The following is a 22,230-nucleotide window of genomic DNA, read 5'->3' as shown; positions in this document are numbered from 1 at the left end:
AGAACAGCTTTTAAAGCAGTATCCTGATGCCAGGAGAGGCAAGATTATTCTCTTCCTAAATAACAATCTTACCAGTGAAACCATCTTTGTTGAGATCACCAATACTCGTAACGACGTGACCGAACCTTGCACCCGGGTAAGACTCCCCTTGTAGTGTCTGATGCAGCTCCAGGGTCTATCACACAGTAACAAGGTTAAGGTACAGTACTTCAAAACTTGTCAACTAGGTTGTTAATAGCTGTTCTATACTATATGCTTTCTAACTATAATATGCCACACAAAGTGAGTAAGGTTGAATCAAAATTGTTTTTCTGCCACTTTTATGTTAGTAGTAAGATGCTGTTTATTTCAGCTAGTCCCACTGGCTTTCAACTATACCAAAAGTAACTTTCTTTCAGGTGTTACTAGGTCTGGAATGCATTTTTTTAAAATGAAAACTCTGTTGTTGCTATGGCTTTTTACTAAACCCCTTGTAAAGGAAGTATCACATAAACAGAAAAGACAAAAACAAATATTCATTCAAGTCATCTCCATGCAACAGAATATCTGACAACAACTTTTGTGAAAGAAAAGAGCATAGAAATAGTATCAAAATTGTGTTAGGCTTAAACTTTCACAAGGTATACAGAAGGAAGGAAGGAAGAAGAAATGCTTTCCATCCACCACACATAGGTCTAACCCTCCATTGTCGAATTGAATTCATATCTCACATTTCACAGCACCACTATATAAACTACATTATTATCATATCACTGACGGAAATGTATCAAAATCATCACAATTCAATTAAAATCAAATAGAAACTAATACAAAAGTACAAACAATAATATATGAGTAGATAACCAACTGGCAGTTATATGTAAATAAATAACATAATTAAAGCCTATTTCCACATGGAATAAGAGTGCTTTCGAACCACCGTACGTACCCCTGCATTGTTGAGATAAACATACACTCTGCCTTCATCCCCCTTGATGGAATACAGTGGGGCACCCACTAGAAGATCGGACAGACCATCTCCATTTACATCAAATGCTTCCACTGCACCACCAAAATATGTATTCATCTGTGTGAGACAGAGGCACATACAAGGGAGGGCAAAAATGAGGAAGTATCGCACATTGAAAGGCATATAAAAATACACGAGTACACAAAACTGTTCTTGATCATATCAAATATAAAACATACGGCTTTCACAAACACCACTATGTCAACACCTTTTGAACCATTATTAATATCACTCTCTCGCTACTTTCCCTTGATGGAGTACATAACAATACTACGAAATGAGGAAGGTTGGTGTGCATTTTAATTTTGGCATAATTTAATTTTGCCAAATTTGCAGAAAATTCAACCAAGTGTTTTCAAAAATACTAAAAAGAGAAAACTGGCCTCCAATTTGGTCCTGGTTCTGCCATAAACAAACTGGAAAGCACACTCATAAATGTATATTATCATGCTCAGAGTATTTCTGGTTTTATGGAAGTTTTTTTTTCTAGATTCTCTCAGTTGGGGGGGGGGGGGGTTGTCCTGGGTTCCTGTGGGCCCTGAAGTTGGAGGAATAACAATTTGTACAAACATAATACTCCATTCGTCCTAGTTTGGCAACAATTTGACCTTGCATTTTTAAAAGGAAGATAAAAGTGTGAAAAATGGGCCCAAATTTGGCCATTCACCAGACAAGGCGGGGGAAAGGGCACCCTATTAGATCCACTATAAACAAACTTGAAATTACAGTCACCAATGTACATACGAAGAGTTTTATCACAAAACAAGCCAACTCCATTCTTATCAAGTTGATATATTTGTGATTACAGCTACTCAAAAACAAAGAAAATAATGAGAAAATACAGGATTTTTTTAAATAACTTCAAGACTATTCCTTGATATGTTACTAGTGAGGCATTATTGGAAAGGTTTAATTTTGCCCTATCTGATAATGGGCTTACTTTGAAACATTTAAAAATGTCCCTTAGCTCATTTTGCAATAAATCTCTCCATCAGACTCATATAGCACTAACTACAAAGCTCTATCATTACTGGTTCTATCACCCGAATTGGTCAGAACTACACAGGCCAAATGTAGAAAAGAAGGATGTGCAACGATTTATGCATCCCCCCCCCCCCCCAAAAAAAAAAAAAAAATCATTTCACTTATTACCTCTTCTCCATTGAGTACTTGATAGATTGTGAAATCCTGGAGGTCATAGATGTAGACTCTTCCCACCAAGCCTCCAGCACGCGGGGCCCCTGCAGCACCTTCTTGTGAATCTAGAGCCTTGAAATGTCCTACTGTTGTTGAATAGCCTTTCGTTCAATGAAAATACAATGATAAATGCTTGACGAGCTACTATGCATGAAAAGTAACATCAGAAGAGTATACAAGGATATATTATGTAGGCAGTCTATACGGGACTGATCAAATATCAGTAGTTTTACTGGTAAATAATGTCTGTCTGTTGGCTGCATATGCACGACAACCAGGTATTCACCACATACTTGGTTTTCAATTTCTAAACCACTAGGCCATACTTGTAATTTTCCCTCTAAACTTATCAACAGCACTCCCGTAAGAATTGCAGGCATCTTGTTGGAATTTGCAAATCGAAAATTCAGGAGAATCACGAATAAAGGCATTCAGATCAGATTCAGAAAAAAAAATAATCATTTAATTATCTGAAGGGACTGTACAGTAGGCCTACTAGTTAAAGTGGGGATTCATGTTTTGAACATTCCTAAGTGAGATAATGAGAGGTCTCTTATGAAGTAGGAAAGAGCATGTAATTTCAAGAAGGATTCAACATTTATTTGATGTTAATTTGGTTTTCAAATGGCTGAGATATTTAAAAAAATGATAAAAATAAAAGGCGACAGGCCACACCTTTTATTAGGATTTCTTTGTTTCACTGTTTCATACTGTTTTTGGATATCTCAGCCATTTCAAAACCGATTTTCATCAAATAAACTTTTGATGCCCCTTAGAATTGCATGCTCTTTGACATCTCAGAGTGGTTTCTGAATATGTCGCAAAACGTTAAAAGCTAAATCCTCACCTCGACCAGAACTGTACACACCCTTTAAGCACAACAAGCTTTCACTAACTGTGAATATCTCAACTAGCTCCACAAAGTCATTAGCATGGATACTATTCATATAAAGCATTTAATTGACAGAAACATATATTTGACCTTAACCTGCAGTTTTATCAAGTCATATCAAAATCATATACTTCTCATGACATTACCTTCATTTGGAAGAAAACACTTTTCATGTTGGCAGGGCAAACATTATCTGGAAGCCTGTCCACAGTCTCGTTTGGGCTGTCATGACATGATGTACATTCATTTCCTATTCTTGTAACATATTACAGTTCATGTCTTTAAGTGCCAAATTTTACCATTTTAACCATAAAGCTCCTTCATCTGAAAAGCTGGAGAAGCATGAAAAAGGCAGTAACAAAATGCAGCCTTTGAATATCAACATTAATATTCTTCATTGATTATCGATTATATTTTTTTATCTTCTTGCTCCTAGGAATGCCTAGGGCATATGAGACATAATGTGATGTATTGTTCAGCATCTTGTGGCTTCCTTGTAACGTTATAAACATTGCCTCGTACTTCTATGATGTCATACCTACATACTGGTAGAAGTCCTCATACTCATAGTCTCTGTTCCAGGCACTGAGATCGCCAACAATCATGTCAGGTGATTGAGCAGTGTTCTGTACGAACGTAGTTCCTGCCATTCAAAATTAAGGCAAATTTTTACAGTTAAATGCTCTGAATTGGTACTTGCCTACTCTCATTTGGAAAGAGATCTATTGAAGACGAAATCCACCCCAAAATAAATAAACCTCCAAAGAAAAAGAAAAATATTCTCTACAGAACAATACAGATATGACATTTTGAAATTTCACATTTTTTCAGAAAACATTTCTTGACCAGTCCTTATGAATACTCAAAATTGCAAGTAGATGATGTCATACCCTCACAATTTTTAATGTGTGTTATATGTACCATGAACTTTGGAAAAATTGTTACTTTTAGCTAATACAAGTAAAAGCATGTTCTCATACCAAGATATAGCAGAGTTATTTGGTTTTTTAATTTTATTTTGGGTGGTTTTATGGCAAGTTTTATTTCTATACAGCTGAAACAGGAGATGATTGTCATTTTTGTATGTGAAATGAATAAGAAATTGTGAGAGCATGGCATCGTCGATTTGCTCATTTGAACATTCATAAGGACTGGTCATGAAATGTTTTCAAAAAAATTTTAAATTTCAAAGTGTCAAAACTTCCTTATTTTTTATCCGATTTTGTCATTTTTTGTATCGTTCTGTAGGGAATAGTTGTTGTTTTTTTCTCTCCCTCTCTTTGAAATTTACTTATTCTTTGGGTGGATTTCCTCTCAACTTCTAAGTATCCATCACATGGACACTGCATATATGTAATAGAAATCATTTGAATTGAAAAACAAATTGAAATGATGAATGATATACAAAAAAGCATTTATCAGTTTGTGGGTTGGTGTGGGATGGAAGTGAACTTGTTTGAAGGTATTGGGTCTACTACAAGAATTACTTTTATGTTATTTAACCCTTCCTACAACATGCAAATGCAACAGAGTGAAAGAAATATGAAATAATGGCAACAGTATCACGTAAGGAGAGGAAGGTAACTGTAAAAACCCACCAGTCCAGTCGTAAGACCCCACTGCCCCAGCCACAAGGGTTTGATCGATGTCCTCGTCTTCCTCAATGGTGTACGTGGCACTCGCTCCAAATTGACACCACCCCTGCCATCTCGTCTCGTTGGCACGGATACCTGATTTAAAGACATCCTCTGGAATGGACAATGAAAAAAGAGGATTGAAACCAGGCAGTTTAACGCAACGGAATACTTATCCTGCAAGCTCACAACACAGTTCATCAAGATCATAATCTCAAACCCAATCCTAATCCTAATCTCCTGACCTGTTGATCTATCACTAGACGTTTAAAAGCATGATGTCTCTGTGTGAACGAATTTAGATTACTTCATCTACATGTACTGCATGATTACACATATGCAGGTTTCAGTTTCATGTTTTAATCAAAGCATGTAAACACAAACTAACATCTTTTCTCCAAGTCTTCAGTGGATTTGTACTTTTTGTTTTGACTGTCTGTGAATTACTGTATACGCCACATATTTCACGAGTCTAAATTTTCACAAATCGGGAATTCCCTATGAGCGGTTAAATTCGCAGTCATGGAGTCCTGTACTGAATGGAGAAATGTACATGCGTACGTAACATTCACATTGGGATCAGAAGCAATATTTTCGCATGTCTTTAATTTTCGAATAGCACCCGACTCGCAAAATTTGCGAAAATAAAAACATCCCCAAATATTTGGCATATACAGTAGTTTGTTTGCTCATTGCTTTGTGTTGCTTTATTGTTTTATGTTTAACCAGGGAGATGAGACCTCTCTGTTTTCACTAAAAACTTACTATAGAGATTGCATTATATATAAGGCCTATACAAACTAAACCCATGTAGCCATGTTCACTAAAACTTTGCAACCACTTTCGGCAAGTGTTCATGCAGGTGAGCTGCTGAGGTGCAGGTTTGACTTTATAACTTACTTCCAGCACATGGATTGAATCGAGTTTGAGTTTCTTCCAGCTCTGGGTCAAGAGTGTAGCACAGTCCCTGGATGTACCGATCAACCAGCACATCGTTGAAGTCGACAGCTTGTTGAAGGGCAAAATCGTTCCCAAATCGATGACCACAGACCTGAATTGACAGGAACATAATTATCAGTACAACCTGGAGATGGCTCCTACAAACAGTGACCATCATGCACCGATTTTTAAGGCAGCAATGACTGCAGACAGCCTCTCTTAGAGGGAGTGAATTTCTTACCGTTACATTGACAGTCTTTGACAGATTGACAGATTGTCTTGACAGTGATCTATACTAACCTCAAAGAATAAATTCCCATTCACGAATAATCACATAACTGGCACAAAAGATAATGCTTTGGATTTTTCTTCCGCATCTGTGTTGGGAAATGGTAATTTTTGCCTGTGGAAGGATGAAGTTCAAAATGTATTTGTTTTTACCGTCACATCTGCCAGTGGTTTGTTGGACTGCCGAGTTAGTGTGACTCCCATCCATGCATTATCTGCATTCTCTATGATACCTTCACTCAGCAAGGTAGCAGCACCTTTCCATAAAAACAAAAGACAAGAAACAGAATTACAAAACATTTCAGAATTTGCGAAACATGATATTCACATTTTGTCCATAAACCAATGTTAGAGCTGTAAGTTCCTAACATCATAATCTCACATAATTTGCACATGTGGTTATGACAACTAAAATCATTGGTGAAAACATTATACAATAATGTGACATTTCACCAACTTGAGCCTCATTTAATCTTCAATTCTGATGAAACCTCTAGTATTCCATTACTTTGATTCACTCTCTTTAAAGTCAACTTGTGACATGCCTAAAATTACATGATGGTACATTGGCAAAAATTTGAATGCAATAAAAAAAGCAGTGATGCAAGAAATCTAAGATATATAAATGTACAAATCTTTATGATGCACTAAATCATGGACAATACATAAAGCAAGCCCTTCCCCTTGAATCATTGGCATTATGACATCACAATCATATGGTTTAATTTTTCCTTGCTTTTATTTCACTGATAATATAGTTTGAAGTTGCTATCGTGGTAAATCATTTGGATAAATATCATGGTACAGCATTTCCAATGGAATGTATACAAATATAACAAATAGGCATTATAGATAGACAGATAGATAGATAGATAGATAGATAGATAAACAGATAGATAGATAGACAGATAGACAGATAGATAGATAGGTAGACAAAAAGATAGACAGATAGATAGATAGACAGATAGACAGACAGACAAATAGATAGATAGATAGACAGATAGACAGATAGACAGAAAGATAAAGATAAACATATTTTAATGGTTACACCGAAAAAAAAAAAGACGCGATGTTATTTTACATACTGGTTCCCCTCGGTTCATTAATTTCCACCTCCTCGCACCGGGTGCTACTGGAGGTTTGTCTGCACCTCCAGAGGGCTCCCGCATTCTTCGCGCTGCTTTGGTAGACCGACGAGGTGCCACGCGGTGCTCCAATCAGAACCCTTCAAAAAACACAGACAAGATAGAGACAAACAGACGATGAATGAAAAGATCTTACGCATTCAGGCAACACTCAACAGCACGCAACTCTACTATCGCGGTTCATGGTATTTGTAACCATGAAATGTATCGGTGACAGGAGAATGATATCTACCTTTTGACTGGTCCCGTTAGGCAAACAGGATGTTTTGCATGTCCGTATACAAAATGGTACAGGGCAGAAGAGAACATCATGCTTTATTAAAAGACACCCGCTTTCACCATATAAACTTAATTGAACGTCTACCCATATGCTGAAGTTCCTATTACACGGAAAAAGATTTGTGATGAGCGCCAGGGATGAGCGTGCCGGGCAGGATATGTAGTTGACATGAAAAAAAAAAGGGGGGGGGGGGAGAAAAAGCAAATACTGCACGAACAACACAAATCAATATTTATCTTATTGTGTGTATGTGTGTGTGTGTGTGTATGTATGTGTGCACGCGCGTGTGTGTGTGTTTAAAGAAACACACACAGGCAGAGATAAAAGGAGTCACGAATAGGGCCTATTTATTGCTTCGTCCATCCCAATAATAGCTACTGTACGTAAAGAGAGCGTCTTTGGTATCCCCCCCCCCCCTTTGAAATATTTCTCCCACTTTTAATCAATGACTTCACATTATTTGGAATTTACTACTTTTCAAAACATATTATACGACGGAAACCAAAAGATTGCTCGAATCTGGAAATAGGCAATTAGTTGAATGAACTAAGATTTGTACTTCAAGACAAAGAACGGGGAGGAGCGTGAGCAATGAAAAAAAAAACAACAAATAAACAAAAAACCTCCGGGTTTGAACATGATGAGAAAACCAAACTACCGTATACTCATATGACCATATTGTCGCACAATGGTTGTCACTGTCTTGTTCGCTCATGTTCAACGACATGGTAATTATTATCATTCTCAGCCTATGATTATAGCAGAAATATAAGTGACAATTACTGAATATAAATGGGAATAGAGCTGAATCATCGTTGAAATATTATTGACAATCACAATCATATTAATGTCAATAGGAATATGTATGGCAACGATAACAGTGATACAGCCGACCATGCCAGCAACGGCAGAACAGCACTAAGAACTGCAGAGACGGGTTATGTATACAGATAAAAGTAACTAAATATAGCAGTGCAACACTGAGAAACATTGATGACATAGTAAGCACGTGCCAAAATGTGTCTCGCCCATTCGGGTAGAAGAAATTAAAGTTTTTCTAAATCCCGGAAGTTAATTGACCCCGCCTATGACCTTTGACCTTGTGGTGACCTTCAACTCCCCAAGGGACATTTACCAGCCAAGTTTGGTACCAAACGGACATATGGATCAAAAGTTATGAGCCATAATTGAAACGCGCCATAAAAAGTTAACATTGAGCCCTAAAAGTTCATTGACCCCTGTCTGTGACCTTTGACCTTGTGATGACCTTCAACTTCCCAAGGGACATCTACCATCCAAGTTTGGTCACAAATGGACATAGGGATCGAAAGTTATGAGCCATAATCAAAACGCACCATAAAACTTAACATTGGGCCCAAAAAGTTCGTTGACCCCTGTCTGTGAACTTTGACCTTGTGGTGACCTTCAACTCCCCAAGGGACATCTACCATCCAAGTTTGGTAACAAACGGACATATACATCAAAAGTTATGAGCCATAATCGAAACAAGCCGTAAAAATTTGTGACCTTTGATCTTAAGGTGACCTTCATGTTTGGTAGAATGTGTAACTTTGTATAACCACTCTTCTCTCCAAGTTTGATTGAAATTAAAGGCCTCAGTAGAGAGTTATTCAAGTTTTTGTAGCGTTACGGACGGACGACGGACGGACGGACAGACGCCGCAGGCGATCCCTTAGTCTCCACGCACCTCCGGTGGGCTCGACAAAAACGGCAATGACAACAGGCGATCCAAAGAGTCATTACTTTGACAAAGACAGACAACAAAGTGATGAAGGGGGGTACGCCTTAAATTTGGCAACGACTACTCAGTACCTAGATGAATAAAGACCGCCATTTCCGTGACCCACTCTCAGTTTTCATTCCCTCATTGTCCTTTTATGGCCTTTTGACAAGATCATGGCAATCTATCATGATACGTCACTATCGTACACCGTAGGCTCAAATCAGAATGCACATTGATACTCGAAGAGTGACATGATTATATAGTACTTGTTTATAAGATCAGCGCGGGATACATTGTACTTCGTCTTGTCAAATTCACACAGTGAGGAAGATAGTTGTAGTATGCGTCAAATATAACATCGAAAAATAATCTATTATGTAATATATATATATATATATATATATATATATATATATACATATACGTATATATATATATATATATATATATATATATATATATATATATAAACATGCAGAGTTTGCGCAATGAAAACACTTATAATACGTTGTAATATATTGTTTTGCTTTGTTTTTGTCTTTTCCTGGGTAATTGTATCTTGTGATGAACTTTATTATTGTTATTTTAACATCGACACATCAGTGCATCGCACTAACGCAACCTGATACCGGCTTATTTGTTCGGGAAAAAAAAGGTGGTCATTCTATGGCCTAGTAATTGCCTCATAGGCGTTTTCACATCAGCCCGATAAAAATCCAAGCTCGAGATATTTTTCGCGATTGCGAATTAGCGCGCTATTTCATTTCTTATTCACATCAGCCCGAAGAGAATTAGCCCGATTTTGTTTTTCGAGCTAATTCGACAGCTGAGTACAAGTGCAAACAGCAAATGTAATGTGTGTGTCCTCTCAAAAATTCATCATGATTTGTGTGCAGTTTGCCTCGATCGATCGGGTCACACACGCTAGGCGTGATGGGATGCATCGCGCTAATTTCTCGAGTCGTTTTCACATTATCAAATAGCGCGCTACTATCCCGCTATTTCAGAAATTTCCCGAGTTGGACTCGAGAAATTTTCTCGATCAGAGCGATACAATAAGCGCGCTAATTTGTGTTCACATTATCAAATAGCGCGCTATTTCGCTATCGGGATAATTTTCCACGTCAGAAAATAGCGCGCTATTTCGAAACATCGGGCTGATGTGAAAACGCCTATTGAGAATACGGGGCAATGCAAATGTATAAGGATTGTATATATACGCATAGCAAGCATTGCTTGATTGTCTGGCATTGACATTCATAAATAGGCCTACATAAATATCAGTTTCGTGGATAGATCATACGAATCATGTCACAAATAAACGCGATGAGATCCAAGGTTCTCAAACACGAATGAATGGCTAAAAATCGTCTGATTCTGTTTCCAGTGGTTTCCGAATCGATAGGACCGCGACTTACATTTGGTGATTGCACTGGACAACGTTACTACCATCACATTTGGGTATTGAATGCATATAATGATGGTAGTGTATTCATAGACAGGGCTTTGAGTAGAACCACACTTTATCGACGATCGAGTCCGCGTCTTTGCTTGTCTGTAATCATACACAAACTGTCTGTCGACTTACGGAAGACAATATCGTGCACGAGTATACGGGATTTCCCCGGATAGGACCGAAAGTTACATTGATGTATTTGTTGACGTTTACGTGAAGAATTGGAAGTGGTGACAGAGACAATCGGCCTTTTCAATAAGTCAGCTTACATGATGTCGTTTTACGCGAGGTCTGCATTATATAATTCTGTGTCTGTAAACATTGACAAGACTATGAGGCGATAGCTTTGCACAGGAGATCAAGTACAATGGCACTGCATGGCGAAAATATAAAACGGCATCCGATTACTTCTTACCTTGCCTGAATAAAAATGAAAAAAAAAAAATAATCACTGTCCTCAACGCTCCTTATAGAGAAAAAATATACAGTGGAGAGTCCCTCTTTTACGAATTTACCATATCTCTCTCCCTTTTACGTGTAAGTCATCACGGGGCCCTTATCTATAAGCACTGCTTCTACTGTGGTATTGCCCAAAATCAAGTTCAACTCTTCTTTCTTAAGTGCTTTAAGTTTACTTTGTATGGTTGATTATGTATTTTTGTATGTCTTTTTATTGTACTCCTGAAATAATGGCGAATAAATTGAACTGAACTAAATTGAACTGACTATTGTACTTCATGGTGTCAAAGATAGAATAACGAAATACATGCATAGTTGTATATGTGAACAATTTGCATCACGACAGGAAGAACTATAGCATAAGCAAGTTGGAAAATAAAATGTGATGCGTTAGGTAGGAGAGAAATAAATCAGTATTTTAATGTGTGCGGCTGGTCACACTTCAACTTGATGGCAGCTACTTTGTTTTCTTTTCACCCGCAGAAGAACTGAGCAGAACTCATCTCACATTCAGACATAGCATGTAAGCTAACTTTCCCTGACCACCTCATCTGTCTCCACACATTGTATGAAACGTGACTCGTAGTTCGCGCACGGGCGAGTTCTCCCTTTGTTTAATAAAATAACCTCAATTCTCAGTACTCGCAATTACCGATCCCTATAATCACTGTACTACGCTCCAGGGGCGGATCAAGGAATTCTGTAAAGGGAGGGGGGGGGGCGCAACTAATATTTCTGGTGCCACTTCCGGGTTTCATTTCATTTTTTTTTCTTTTGTTTTTAACGAAAAATAAAGGGGGGAGGGCGTGCGCCGGTTACGCCCCCCTCTGGATCCGCCACTGCGCTCCCGATTAAACATACAATGGGAATCATAATCTAGCTTGGACAGACGCAGTCGTTGTGTCGCTTTTTTTCCATACTTACAGAATTGAGGCCAGTAGGATATAATAGAAAAAATGGAGAAAACATTGACCATAACCATAGAAACCATTCTTGGGTTTAATCCTCTTTCACATGTACCGTGTGGCTCCATACTTGGTGTCGGGCCAAAACACAAACAATCAATCAAATTGGATATTACCCGTCAGATCAAATCCCATCTAATGTCATGAGGCACGCAACGAGGCGACAAAATTTTGACAGAAGAATAATATTACCTTCAATTAAAGCTGTGTCTTCTGTACAGTCAGTTACCTTGGGCAACGCTTCATCAGTTTCAGTTCTCATCAAAAATCTGTCACGTGCCGAATGTCTTGAAGGGAAACCTGATATTCCTCACAACACCGACAAATTAAGGATGGGGATCCCGTAATTACGTATCTCATTCCCAACACACATCCACCGAGGCATTGCTTAACGACTTCCCATCGTTTGAAAAATAATGAACTCCATGGTCCTTACCATACGTGCTACAGTGTCTCTAGTCATATATTAAATAATTTAAAATAAATCATTTCGGAAATAATTCACTGCATGGTGATTCTAATTTGTTCGGAGATCTCTTGACATTGACATCATAATATTCAAACTTTGGTATTCTTACAGCATTTTATAGTTGATCTATTTTAACATCGTTGTATTATTACATAGCTAGTCAACAAAGGGCCACGGTTTTTAAGTTTAAGCTATTCTAATGTTAAAGCATTTCTTTAACTCTCCGTAACGATTTTGCAATGTTTCTGACGCAGTTTCTTAATGAAAGTCACTATGCACATATAAACAACTGCTTGCACACGCAGAGCTCATTATCTCGAGCCTTGTTCATCTGCAGAACGAAGAGAACATTATGTTAGCAATATAAACAAATTTATATGTCACGTTAAATCACTCTAAAACAGGCAATAGCGAGTGCGGCGGGAAATATATTACCCTTTCGGCTTATCAATATTAAGTGAAGTTGTGAAGTTGTGAAGTTAATTGAATCAACAATCCTCATGGGGTATGGAAGCATACCAATTGCAAATTATAATGTACAAAAGTAGAACAATTTGAAATATAGAATTTAACATAACAACACATCAGCTTACAATTTGCGTCAAAGTATATTAAGAATAATCTTACAACGTGCTATTATGAATAATGCAGGCACTGCCTGATGCAGAGGATATATAAGATATACTTAACAATTAATCAAATCATAGTGTACACTAACTAATGAAAAAGGGACATTATTTCTAAACAAAACCTCGAGACATTCGACAATGTCTATTTCTTAGTGGAATTAAACAATTATTGATCGTACTTAAATGTGTCTGGGTATTTCCAATAACACTTCTTGAAAAATGGAACTTTGTGGAACTTTGTCTTCCTGCTGAGTCTTAATAGTCTTATTTTTTAATGAGCGTCATCTATCGCTAATATGGCTCGTCTTTCACGAGCACAAATTAATATTGCATTGACTACAAAGTCACCAGCATGTCGTGCACTCCTTCCACAAGTTCAGACTGATTATGAAGCTGTGCAAAATGCTCATCAATAACTAAATCGCAAATTGCAATTGCAAATTATAATGTACAAAAGTAGAACAATTTGAAATAGAATTTAACATAACAACACATCAGCTTACAATTTGCGTCAAAGTATATTAAGAATAATCTTACAACGTGCTATTATGAATAATGCAGGCACTGCCTGATGCAGAGGATATATAAGATATACTTAACAATTAATCAAATCATAGTGTACACTAACTAATGAAAAAGGGACATTATTTCTAAACAAAACCTCGAGACATTCGACAATGTCTATTTCTTAGTGGAATTAAACAATTATTGATCGTACTTAAATGTGTCTGGGTATTTCCAATAACACTTCTTGAAAAATGGAACTTTGTGGAACTTTGTCTTCCTGCTGAGTCTTAATAGTCTTATATTTTAATGAGCGTCATCTATCGCTAATATGGCTCGTCTTTCACGAGCACAAATTAATATTGCATTGACTACAAAGTCACCAGCATGTCGTGCACTCCTTCCACAAGTTCAGACTGATTATGAAGCTGTGCAAAATGCTCATCAATAACTAAATCATGATGACGCTTTCAGGCTTGAGGGACAATAACTTCTTTGTTAACAATACTCTGCGTCACCTACACCAGCCTAACGATTGATGAGCCATGATGTAAAATTTTCCGAGAAATTTAGCCAGGGGCTGGGGCCAAGGGAGATAACCGAACGCATCCTCTCGTAAAACGAGCGAGAACGTTATTAATTCGCCACATTGCATTTCATCATGATTTCAAGGTTTCTTTTGTGTTATATAATTTTGCTTTCCTTCAACCGCGCTGATGCCACGTCCCAATCGTAGCCATAATTTGTTCGTATTCAAGTGGCAATGATGTGATTGTAGTTATATAAGTTATCGTATATCGCCTTCATTGTTGCAAAGTTTCCGATTCATCCACCGGCATAAGAACTGACGATCCACTGTAAAGTACATCTTTCGAGAAATTCAGCCAAGGGAGGAAAATGAACGCACCCTGCCTCTCATAACAATACATAAAGAGAGCGAAAACACTACGACGTCATTCCCCACACTGTATTTCGTCCTGATTCCAATTCTTCTTTTGTTGAATACATATATTTTGCTTTTGTAAATACCACGTCCAAACTGTAGTCATAGTTTGTTCGTGTCCATGTGTTTGAAGATGTGATTAGTAACACCACTTATCGTATTCTGCAGCCGTGATATCCCCCCGGAAGCTGAGTTTTGTCTCATGGCCGGAAGTGGACTATTGGATGGGCAAAGCGAATGCCGACAAAACTGTGGAAAGCAAGACCAAACTGTGTTTACTCGAACTCTTGCCCACGTAGTGATGCCATGAAAATGTAAGGACTTTTAAAAACGAAGCTATGAAATGACATCCCTGTCCCCCATCGAAATAAAATGTAAGAAGAACAAGCTACCGTGGACATTCTTGATCTTTTGTGAAACCCCGGAGGCAAGAAATTAAACAACTAATGTTCAACATATTATTCATACGCAAACTGCATGCAGAATGCGTTGCTGCAGTGACTACTAAGAAATTGAAAGGCACTGGCAAAACATTGATCCTGGTACTACGAGGTATAAAAAATTTGGCTGAATCTTTCACTTTTAGTTACTATTGTTTCTGCAATCATTCTACTCCAATGAAAACCATATGTACAACAAGCACGTTAGAGGTGAGAGAGCAGGTGTTGACGAGGTATAGGTTATAAAGGTGAAAGACGCAAAACAGATATGACACATTATGGAAGGCGCGTGTTGCTTTGCTGTGCATTTATGACGTATGTGACGACAAAAGACCATTTGTATGAAAAATTGTAAGTAAATATCTATCACAAAGACTGTTCCTGACAACCCAAAACTTTATCCGAGGATGAGAAAACATTAGATAGGGACAGGAACAGTAAATAGCCTATCCACTCTGTTATACTTGCTGTAGTGAGAAATGTTCTATCCATAATCTTGAACATATTAGTGTATCAGCAAAGTTTAGTGAGATAAGGAACGAGTCACTCCCTTGAATTGACAAAATGACAATTATAGGCTGTTGCAGGCAGAATGCCAGGACACAGAATGCTGTTGTGATAGTTGTGATACAGGAAGCGAGCAAGATTTGCCAATATACCAAGCACAATCATCATATAATTATGTTTCGAGCTTCAAATCCAGTCCGCAGTATGGTATCAAATAACATCTGGTCTCTTCATGAGCTATTTATTCACCACATGCAATTTTACGCCCGTGTTATAATACGTGGGCTTGGTTCCGCGTTATTGTTGTCACCGTTGTTAGGTCAGGCAAGCCTCTGGCACACTTCAGGGAACTTTTGGGGTTGACGTGGGACAACCTTTGTAAACGAGAACTCATAAGATCTGAACACATTGGCCCGAATTCACGAAGGTGATACAAATGAAACAATGGCGCGCCAAGTATCGCATGGAATATTTCGTTACAAAATCAGTCATATTTTCGTCGATGAAATGATTATTTTGTAACGAAATGACAACATTTTGAAAACATTTTGTAACTAAATGAGCATTCCGTCCACGAAGTGATAATTTCGTTAACGAAACGGTCATTGTCGACGAAATGACCAATTTCGTAACGAAATATTCCGTGCGACACTTGGCCCTCCATAGTTTTTGTCCATGGTTTAAACCATGGTTTCATTTGTACCCTTCGTGAATTCGGGCCATTAACTAGTATATTGTAACTGATGCTATCATTCATGTCATGCCCTATCTCCTCGTGAAAAGAGGAGGAGCGTGCATGTTTAGTCCAAGGACAATGGATATGTGATATTTGCTTCCGTTATTTTCACTATCATTCTCTTTGTCTACTGCACAGATTCTAAACAGTCATCGATACCACTTTAGATTTAACATCTTCAAAACTAAGGCGTACCATCACTTTCACTTTATTTGGCTAATGGTTAAGACTGAAGGTTTGACTACATAGTTCATAAATGCAGAGTGTTGTTTATTTTGCTTTTGTTTTGGTTTGTTCTGTTTTTCTTTCACGAAACTGGATAAATCACTATGAAGAGGGCAGAGTGGCGATCACCTCTTGTTGTGACCACATGGACAAGATGAATTTGCAATGGTTACTGCACTACAATTGGTTCCCACAACTATTGGTCTTAGTAAGTTAAAGCAAAAACAAACAAACAAATAAACAAATAATCAAACAAACAAAACAAAACAAAACTGCATATATAAGAGGACTATAATATTGCATCATTGAAGTGTTATGAGGTAGAACATCTTCAGGTCGTTCACAATCATGACACGCTCAGGCTCTGTGCACACAATTTTATTACATCACTTCCACTTACTGCGTTCCACTTACTGCTTTCATCAAAACATTATATATTTCTTCAATTTTCCCCTTAAGAAAGATCTCTTCACATGGTGGGGATATATTAATGCGTTCAATGTATGGCTATATGAATTCACCTATTCCTTTATAATCCACTGTTCCTGTTTGCTCGCATGGCTTGTTGTAGCGTCGAGCAATCACTAGCCATCAGCTTTGTTACAAAGGCATGTATGAAATTTTAATACTTTGAAAGTGTTAACACATTTCCTCATACAACAGCTCCATACTCGGAATGAGCACGTGTGCATGTATTAGTTGTTGCTTTGTCTGGCATCTTTCAGTTGACAAGAACTCATGCTAGAAAGGTAGAATTTTAATACAATTATTTAAACTAGACCGATCTATATTCTTCGCTAACTTTCCTCGGCATTTTTTCCCCGTAAAGACGACCTGCACAAGAAGAATACACGTAGTTTAATGAGGATTACCACCATTTCCTCAACAGAAGAGAGATCTGAAACTTTACAAGGATTTATCTCGTCCTGTCAAGCTTGCTGGTGAGCATGTTTAGGAGTATCGACTGCACTTCATTTCAATCAACCACAACTCCTTCCTCTTCCTTTCTGTATGGCTACATTCGACAACAGGACGATGAAACGATGTTCTTTGATGCTTGTCAACATCCAAAATGTTTATTTATTTAGATAAGAGTATAGAGCTTTTTAATAGGAGGATAATGGGTATAGGTAATACGACTGAAAGAAAGAGAGAGAGATAAAGAGAGAGAGAGAGAGAGAGAGATAAAGAGAGAGAAAGAATCGAATGTTGGGTTAAGCCAGGCTGACACTTGCACGACTTTTGGCCACGATTTTGTCGTGGCAAATCGTGACCAAAATTTTGAACATTTCAAAATTCTCGTCCCGACATGGCACGCAGGTCACGACGGGTCTACGCACACTTCACGTCAGTTTACGACTAGTTTGCGCACTGACACGATTCGAATCGTGCCAATGCGTGCCGCAGAATCGTGCAAGTGTCAGCCTGGCTTTATAATGTCACTATGTGTCGTAAAAGGAATGTACACATTCACAAAGTCTATCTTGTTTCCCACCCTATAAAGCAATTAGCAAAACTTTCCCCTGAATGTGTGTGAATGGCGCAATAACCCATCATGAATATGCTGCGAGAGTCATTTAGATCTCTGTCAGGAAAGAAAATTAATGAGAGTACAATCATGATTTATGGCAGGAATACCTCACATTCTCATGTTTCCTAATTTTGAAAAGTTTTAAGTGGTCATTAATGTCTTTCGAACGACAATCCTACGGGAGTTATCATGAAATTGATCTCACTATGTATAAGAGTCAATTCGATTTGCAATGAAGATTTAAAAAGGCGGTGTTATTCCTTAAGCTCATATAACTGAATGTGATTTATTGTCGCAAGTCAAGCTGAGTATTGGTTTCCTCTGTCACACACACGTCTACAAAGTCCAAATATTTTCACACGTAGGCGTGGTATCGTTCATCATAAAACATATTGAGTCACTTTAATAGACCTGAACTACAGAATACCCCGCGTGTCTCTATAAAACCATCATTTGAATCATCTATCGTGATGTCGTAAAAAACAAACATTTCATCTGCACATTGAGGATAGACACCTCGCAGTGACGACAGCAATTTAGACTGAAATGTATATGCCTTGGTGTTGGTATATTTTCTCTGCACGAATCGTCATGTGATGCACAGACATGAAGCCATTTCTTTTCACGTTGGTCTATATCACAACTCATCTACTTAAAGATAACTTTCATTCCCTAACAAACTGAGGTGTAAGAGTCTTATATTACGGCGAGTGGCATAGTCGTTACAGCGTATCTTCCTTGCCATCGATGGGCTCGAGATCGGACGCGGGTTCGAATCTGTGAGTCAATGTAGTGTCTTATCATACCATCCTCCTTCTATACAGCTGTAGAGGAAAAGCACTTTGATGTTATAAAGAGAGTCATAACCCAATTATCGCACGTATAGACATCCCGCTTCATTCATTCATCACAAAGAAGAGGGTGCAAAACCCCGTGAAAGTGGTCCGCCCAAAGTACTGATTGTATCAAGGAGGTGGGAAGAGAAAGCGAAAGCCATTTCCAACCTCCCTGACTGTATATACATTGTACATGTATATCATATACAACTGGACCCTATGGAAGACCAACTAGTGCAGATGGAAAGTGAAAACTAACAAACAAACCAAACGTGTGTGGTGGGGGTGGAGGAGAGCACGGCCTAAAATAATTCATGTAGCTGTACAAAACTAGAAATGTCGCTACGGCGACTGGTGTATGCCTCCGCCATAATGCATGGTTCTCCTAATAGGTCTATAGTACAATGTCTTGACAATGTGTGATGAAAGTTTCACACAATTGGCAAAATATTAAAATGACAGGTTTGCCACAAATGTGCTGAATGTTCACTTTCCTAGAACTAGGTTCAATTGGATGAATGATTAAAACGTCAGAGTGCAGGTTTTTTGGGGAACTGATGATTTTTACTTGACTTTTGACCCGTTTATAAGTTTATACATTGAGTAATTTTCAAGGTATTGAGAAAAAGTATAATTTCAGTATCAAATGGTAAAATAGTATTATCTAAACCTAGCCTTTGACCTTTGACCTCACAGTTCCAAAGAGAATCACTGTTAGGTAGAACATGCATAAATATGTAAGTTTCATGATAATACCTTGAGTTACTTTTGAGATATGGAGGAAGAAGTGCAATTTAGCACTTTCACTTGACCTTTTGACCTTTGACCTTTTGGCAAGAAACTTCCCACAGAATATATATTGGGTTATACATGCATACATCAAGTTAAAAAATCCTTCAGGCATTGCATAAATATAAGGAAAGCAGTGATATTTTGAGGAGTTGACCTTGACCTTTGACCCCTGACCTTTGAACCATGACCCCCAATTTCCCTAGATAATCACTGCCCATCGGTACATGCATATATATTAAGTTCCATGAAGATACCTTGAACCATTTGCGAGATATGGAGAAAAACATGAAATTTCAACCTTTTTTTCACAAAATATCCTGTGACCTTTGACCTTTGACCCCGTGACCCTAAAATCCAAACAAAGTATTATCCCCCCAGGATATACCCTCATACCAAGTTTGATGCAAAACCACCTCACGGTTCTTGAGATATCGACAAAAACAAAACGGGACGGACGTACGGACGTACGGACGGACGGACGGACGACCCGAAAACATAATGCCTCCGGCCACTTCGTTGGCGGAGGCATAAAAACAAACAAAACTTCAAAAATACAGTGTAAACGTATATAAATGGAATTCAAAATACATGTACTTTGACACCATAAGATGCCTCCCACATGAGTGAAAGAAAACAAAAAAACAAAAAACAAGGTATGTATAGTCAAACAGCGTCTGAATACATTTTGGAAAGTCCTCAATCGACAGCAATCTTTGTAACCGTTGCGTATGTAAGCTTTCTATTTATCTATAGTTATCTATTTCTTCTTCTTTTTTAAAGCAGCTTCAAAGATCTATTGACCAGTCATTCGGTACAAACTAATGAGACACATCATTCCAAATATTGTCTCACACTGCTCCACTCTGAGGCTTCAGCTCATCTCTCTTTGTCTTATAGATACATCGGAACACTTAACTCGACTGCGTTTTCATTTTCCATTGATGATCAACATGCGGCATGATTAACTTCAATTGCCATTCATTTTGTGTAATTACTCGTTCCCTCAAGATCACCTGAAGGCGAACCATTCACAGGCAAACTTTTAGTCATTCGACCTGAAAGCTTGGAAACTTTTGAACGGAACTATAAGTCAGTATCTGAACTGGATGGTCAGCAAAAGAATGGGCCATTTTGCACAACGTAACAATGTTAATGACGAACGTGTTGAATGTGTTGAATGAGATTCGCGGTAAGTTAATAATCTCTCCCACTATTCTGCTTTTCTTCCAAACTATATAACGACAAATTCAAAGTGGCAAGGGGGCTGTCTGACTCACTCGATAGGGCCGCGGAGGCCAAGTTGAAGTACATTATTCTACAGGTGCCTTTCTACCCTCATCACCCATTCCCTCCCCTCCCATCCTCTCAAGCTCTCCCTCTCTCCCATCTCTCTCCATTCACAAGGCAGGCTATTCTTCTGCCTATCGCCAAACCATTCGCAGTGATGACCTCTCGATGGACGAGGTCAACTGCAAAAATGCTTTTCCCATTACAACATGGGGCTAGCCGAAACTCGATTAACATAAAAAAGAGTAATGGGCGTCTAATCGCATGATAGAGCCACGTTTCCACACGCCCAAATCATTAGGTTTGATAGCACAGCCGTGCACACTCACAGCCTTCCAATTATAGCAGTGTTAGTCAGAATGTGGACATAACTACATTACATCTATTCGTATCTGAAATAACCACCATTATCCGACAGATTTCACAAATTCCATGTGCAGATAGAGTCTTTGATGTAAACTCTTGACCACTGAACATTTTCTGCAGCGCTTGATTTCAAGAATTATCGTGCAAATAGATTATGAGATAAAGAATAATTAACCCTCAAACCTTACAATACTAGTCACCATTTTCTTGTTACTGTTTGTAAAATTTGGCAATGCCAAACGCAAACTTAACCACCAATGATTTTGAAAAAGCTTGTCAACATATTGACGACACAATACAGTGGCTTATCCAGGTGGGGGTGCACTCGGGCGCCCCCCTTAATTTTTTTAAAACAAAGGAAATAAAGAGAAAAATGAAGGGGGCGTGCGTCCCCCCCCCCCTCCTTTAATTTTGTAAAGGCGCCTCCCAATTACGAAATTCCTGGATCCGCCCCTGCGATATAGGCAAAAGAATAGAAATATCTAACACAACTGTAGCAATCACTTTCGTCGGCATTGTATAAGCACCAGTTGTTACCATAGCAACTGCTGTGAACAACCTCATCACTGTTATTCCTCTTGTCCGGAAATTATTAGCTTAATATATAAGTTTGCCAAATGCAATATTGTCAAATGAAAACGTGTAAAGAAAAGAAAATGACGCATTTTCCAAATACTAATACCTCCTCTAAGTGGAGATGAACCACATGTAAGCACCCATCTTTCTTACTCAAGCAACCTTCACTGGTTCCCTACGGAAAATATCCAACAAAGCGTGAAACACCAACACATAACTCACAAGTACAAAGACCTGTCAATAACATCACTGCGGAAGGCCGTCCTTGTTTGTCGAACTCTTGTGTGACGAACAGTACATGACAAATTACAGGTTGCTTTAATTTGTACCAGAGGCCACTCATGGGGCAAAAAAACTTTACTCTTGAAGAAACGGGGAAAA

General features: G+C 38.2%; 1 protein-coding gene across 1 annotated transcript in view; it reads right to left on the bottom strand.

Annotated features, from left to right (window-relative positions):
* Positions 1-22,230, bottom strand: part of LOC139728554 (integrin alpha-9-like) — a 68,942-nt gene that overhangs the window by 28,016 nt on the left and 18,696 nt on the right. Inside the window, exons 2-9 of the mRNA XM_071639491.1 lie at positions 7,045-7,184; positions 6,113-6,216; positions 5,633-5,783; positions 4,697-4,846; positions 3,637-3,741; positions 2,162-2,307; positions 929-1,066; positions 73-175 (exon numbers count right to left, since the gene is read on the bottom strand). Coding sequence (XP_071495592.1) covers positions 73-175; positions 929-1,066; positions 2,162-2,307; positions 3,637-3,741; positions 4,697-4,846; positions 5,633-5,783; positions 6,113-6,216; positions 7,045-7,184 — 1,037 coding nt within the window. The remainder of the gene's footprint in view (positions 1-72; positions 176-928; positions 1,067-2,161; positions 2,308-3,636; positions 3,742-4,696; positions 4,847-5,632; positions 5,784-6,112; positions 6,217-7,044; positions 7,185-22,230) is intronic.

The sequence above is a fragment of the Diadema antillarum genome, unplaced genomic scaffold (genome assembly GCF_040938485.1).
Source record: "Diadema antillarum isolate AM-2024a unplaced genomic scaffold, OU_Dant_1.0 seq00000183_RagTag, whole genome shotgun sequence".
Lineage (NCBI taxonomy): Eukaryota > Metazoa > Echinodermata > Echinoidea > Diadematoida > Diadematidae > Diadema > Diadema antillarum.
Note: the sequence above shows the minus strand (reverse complement) of the source record. Positions and strands in the feature narration are given on the sequence as shown.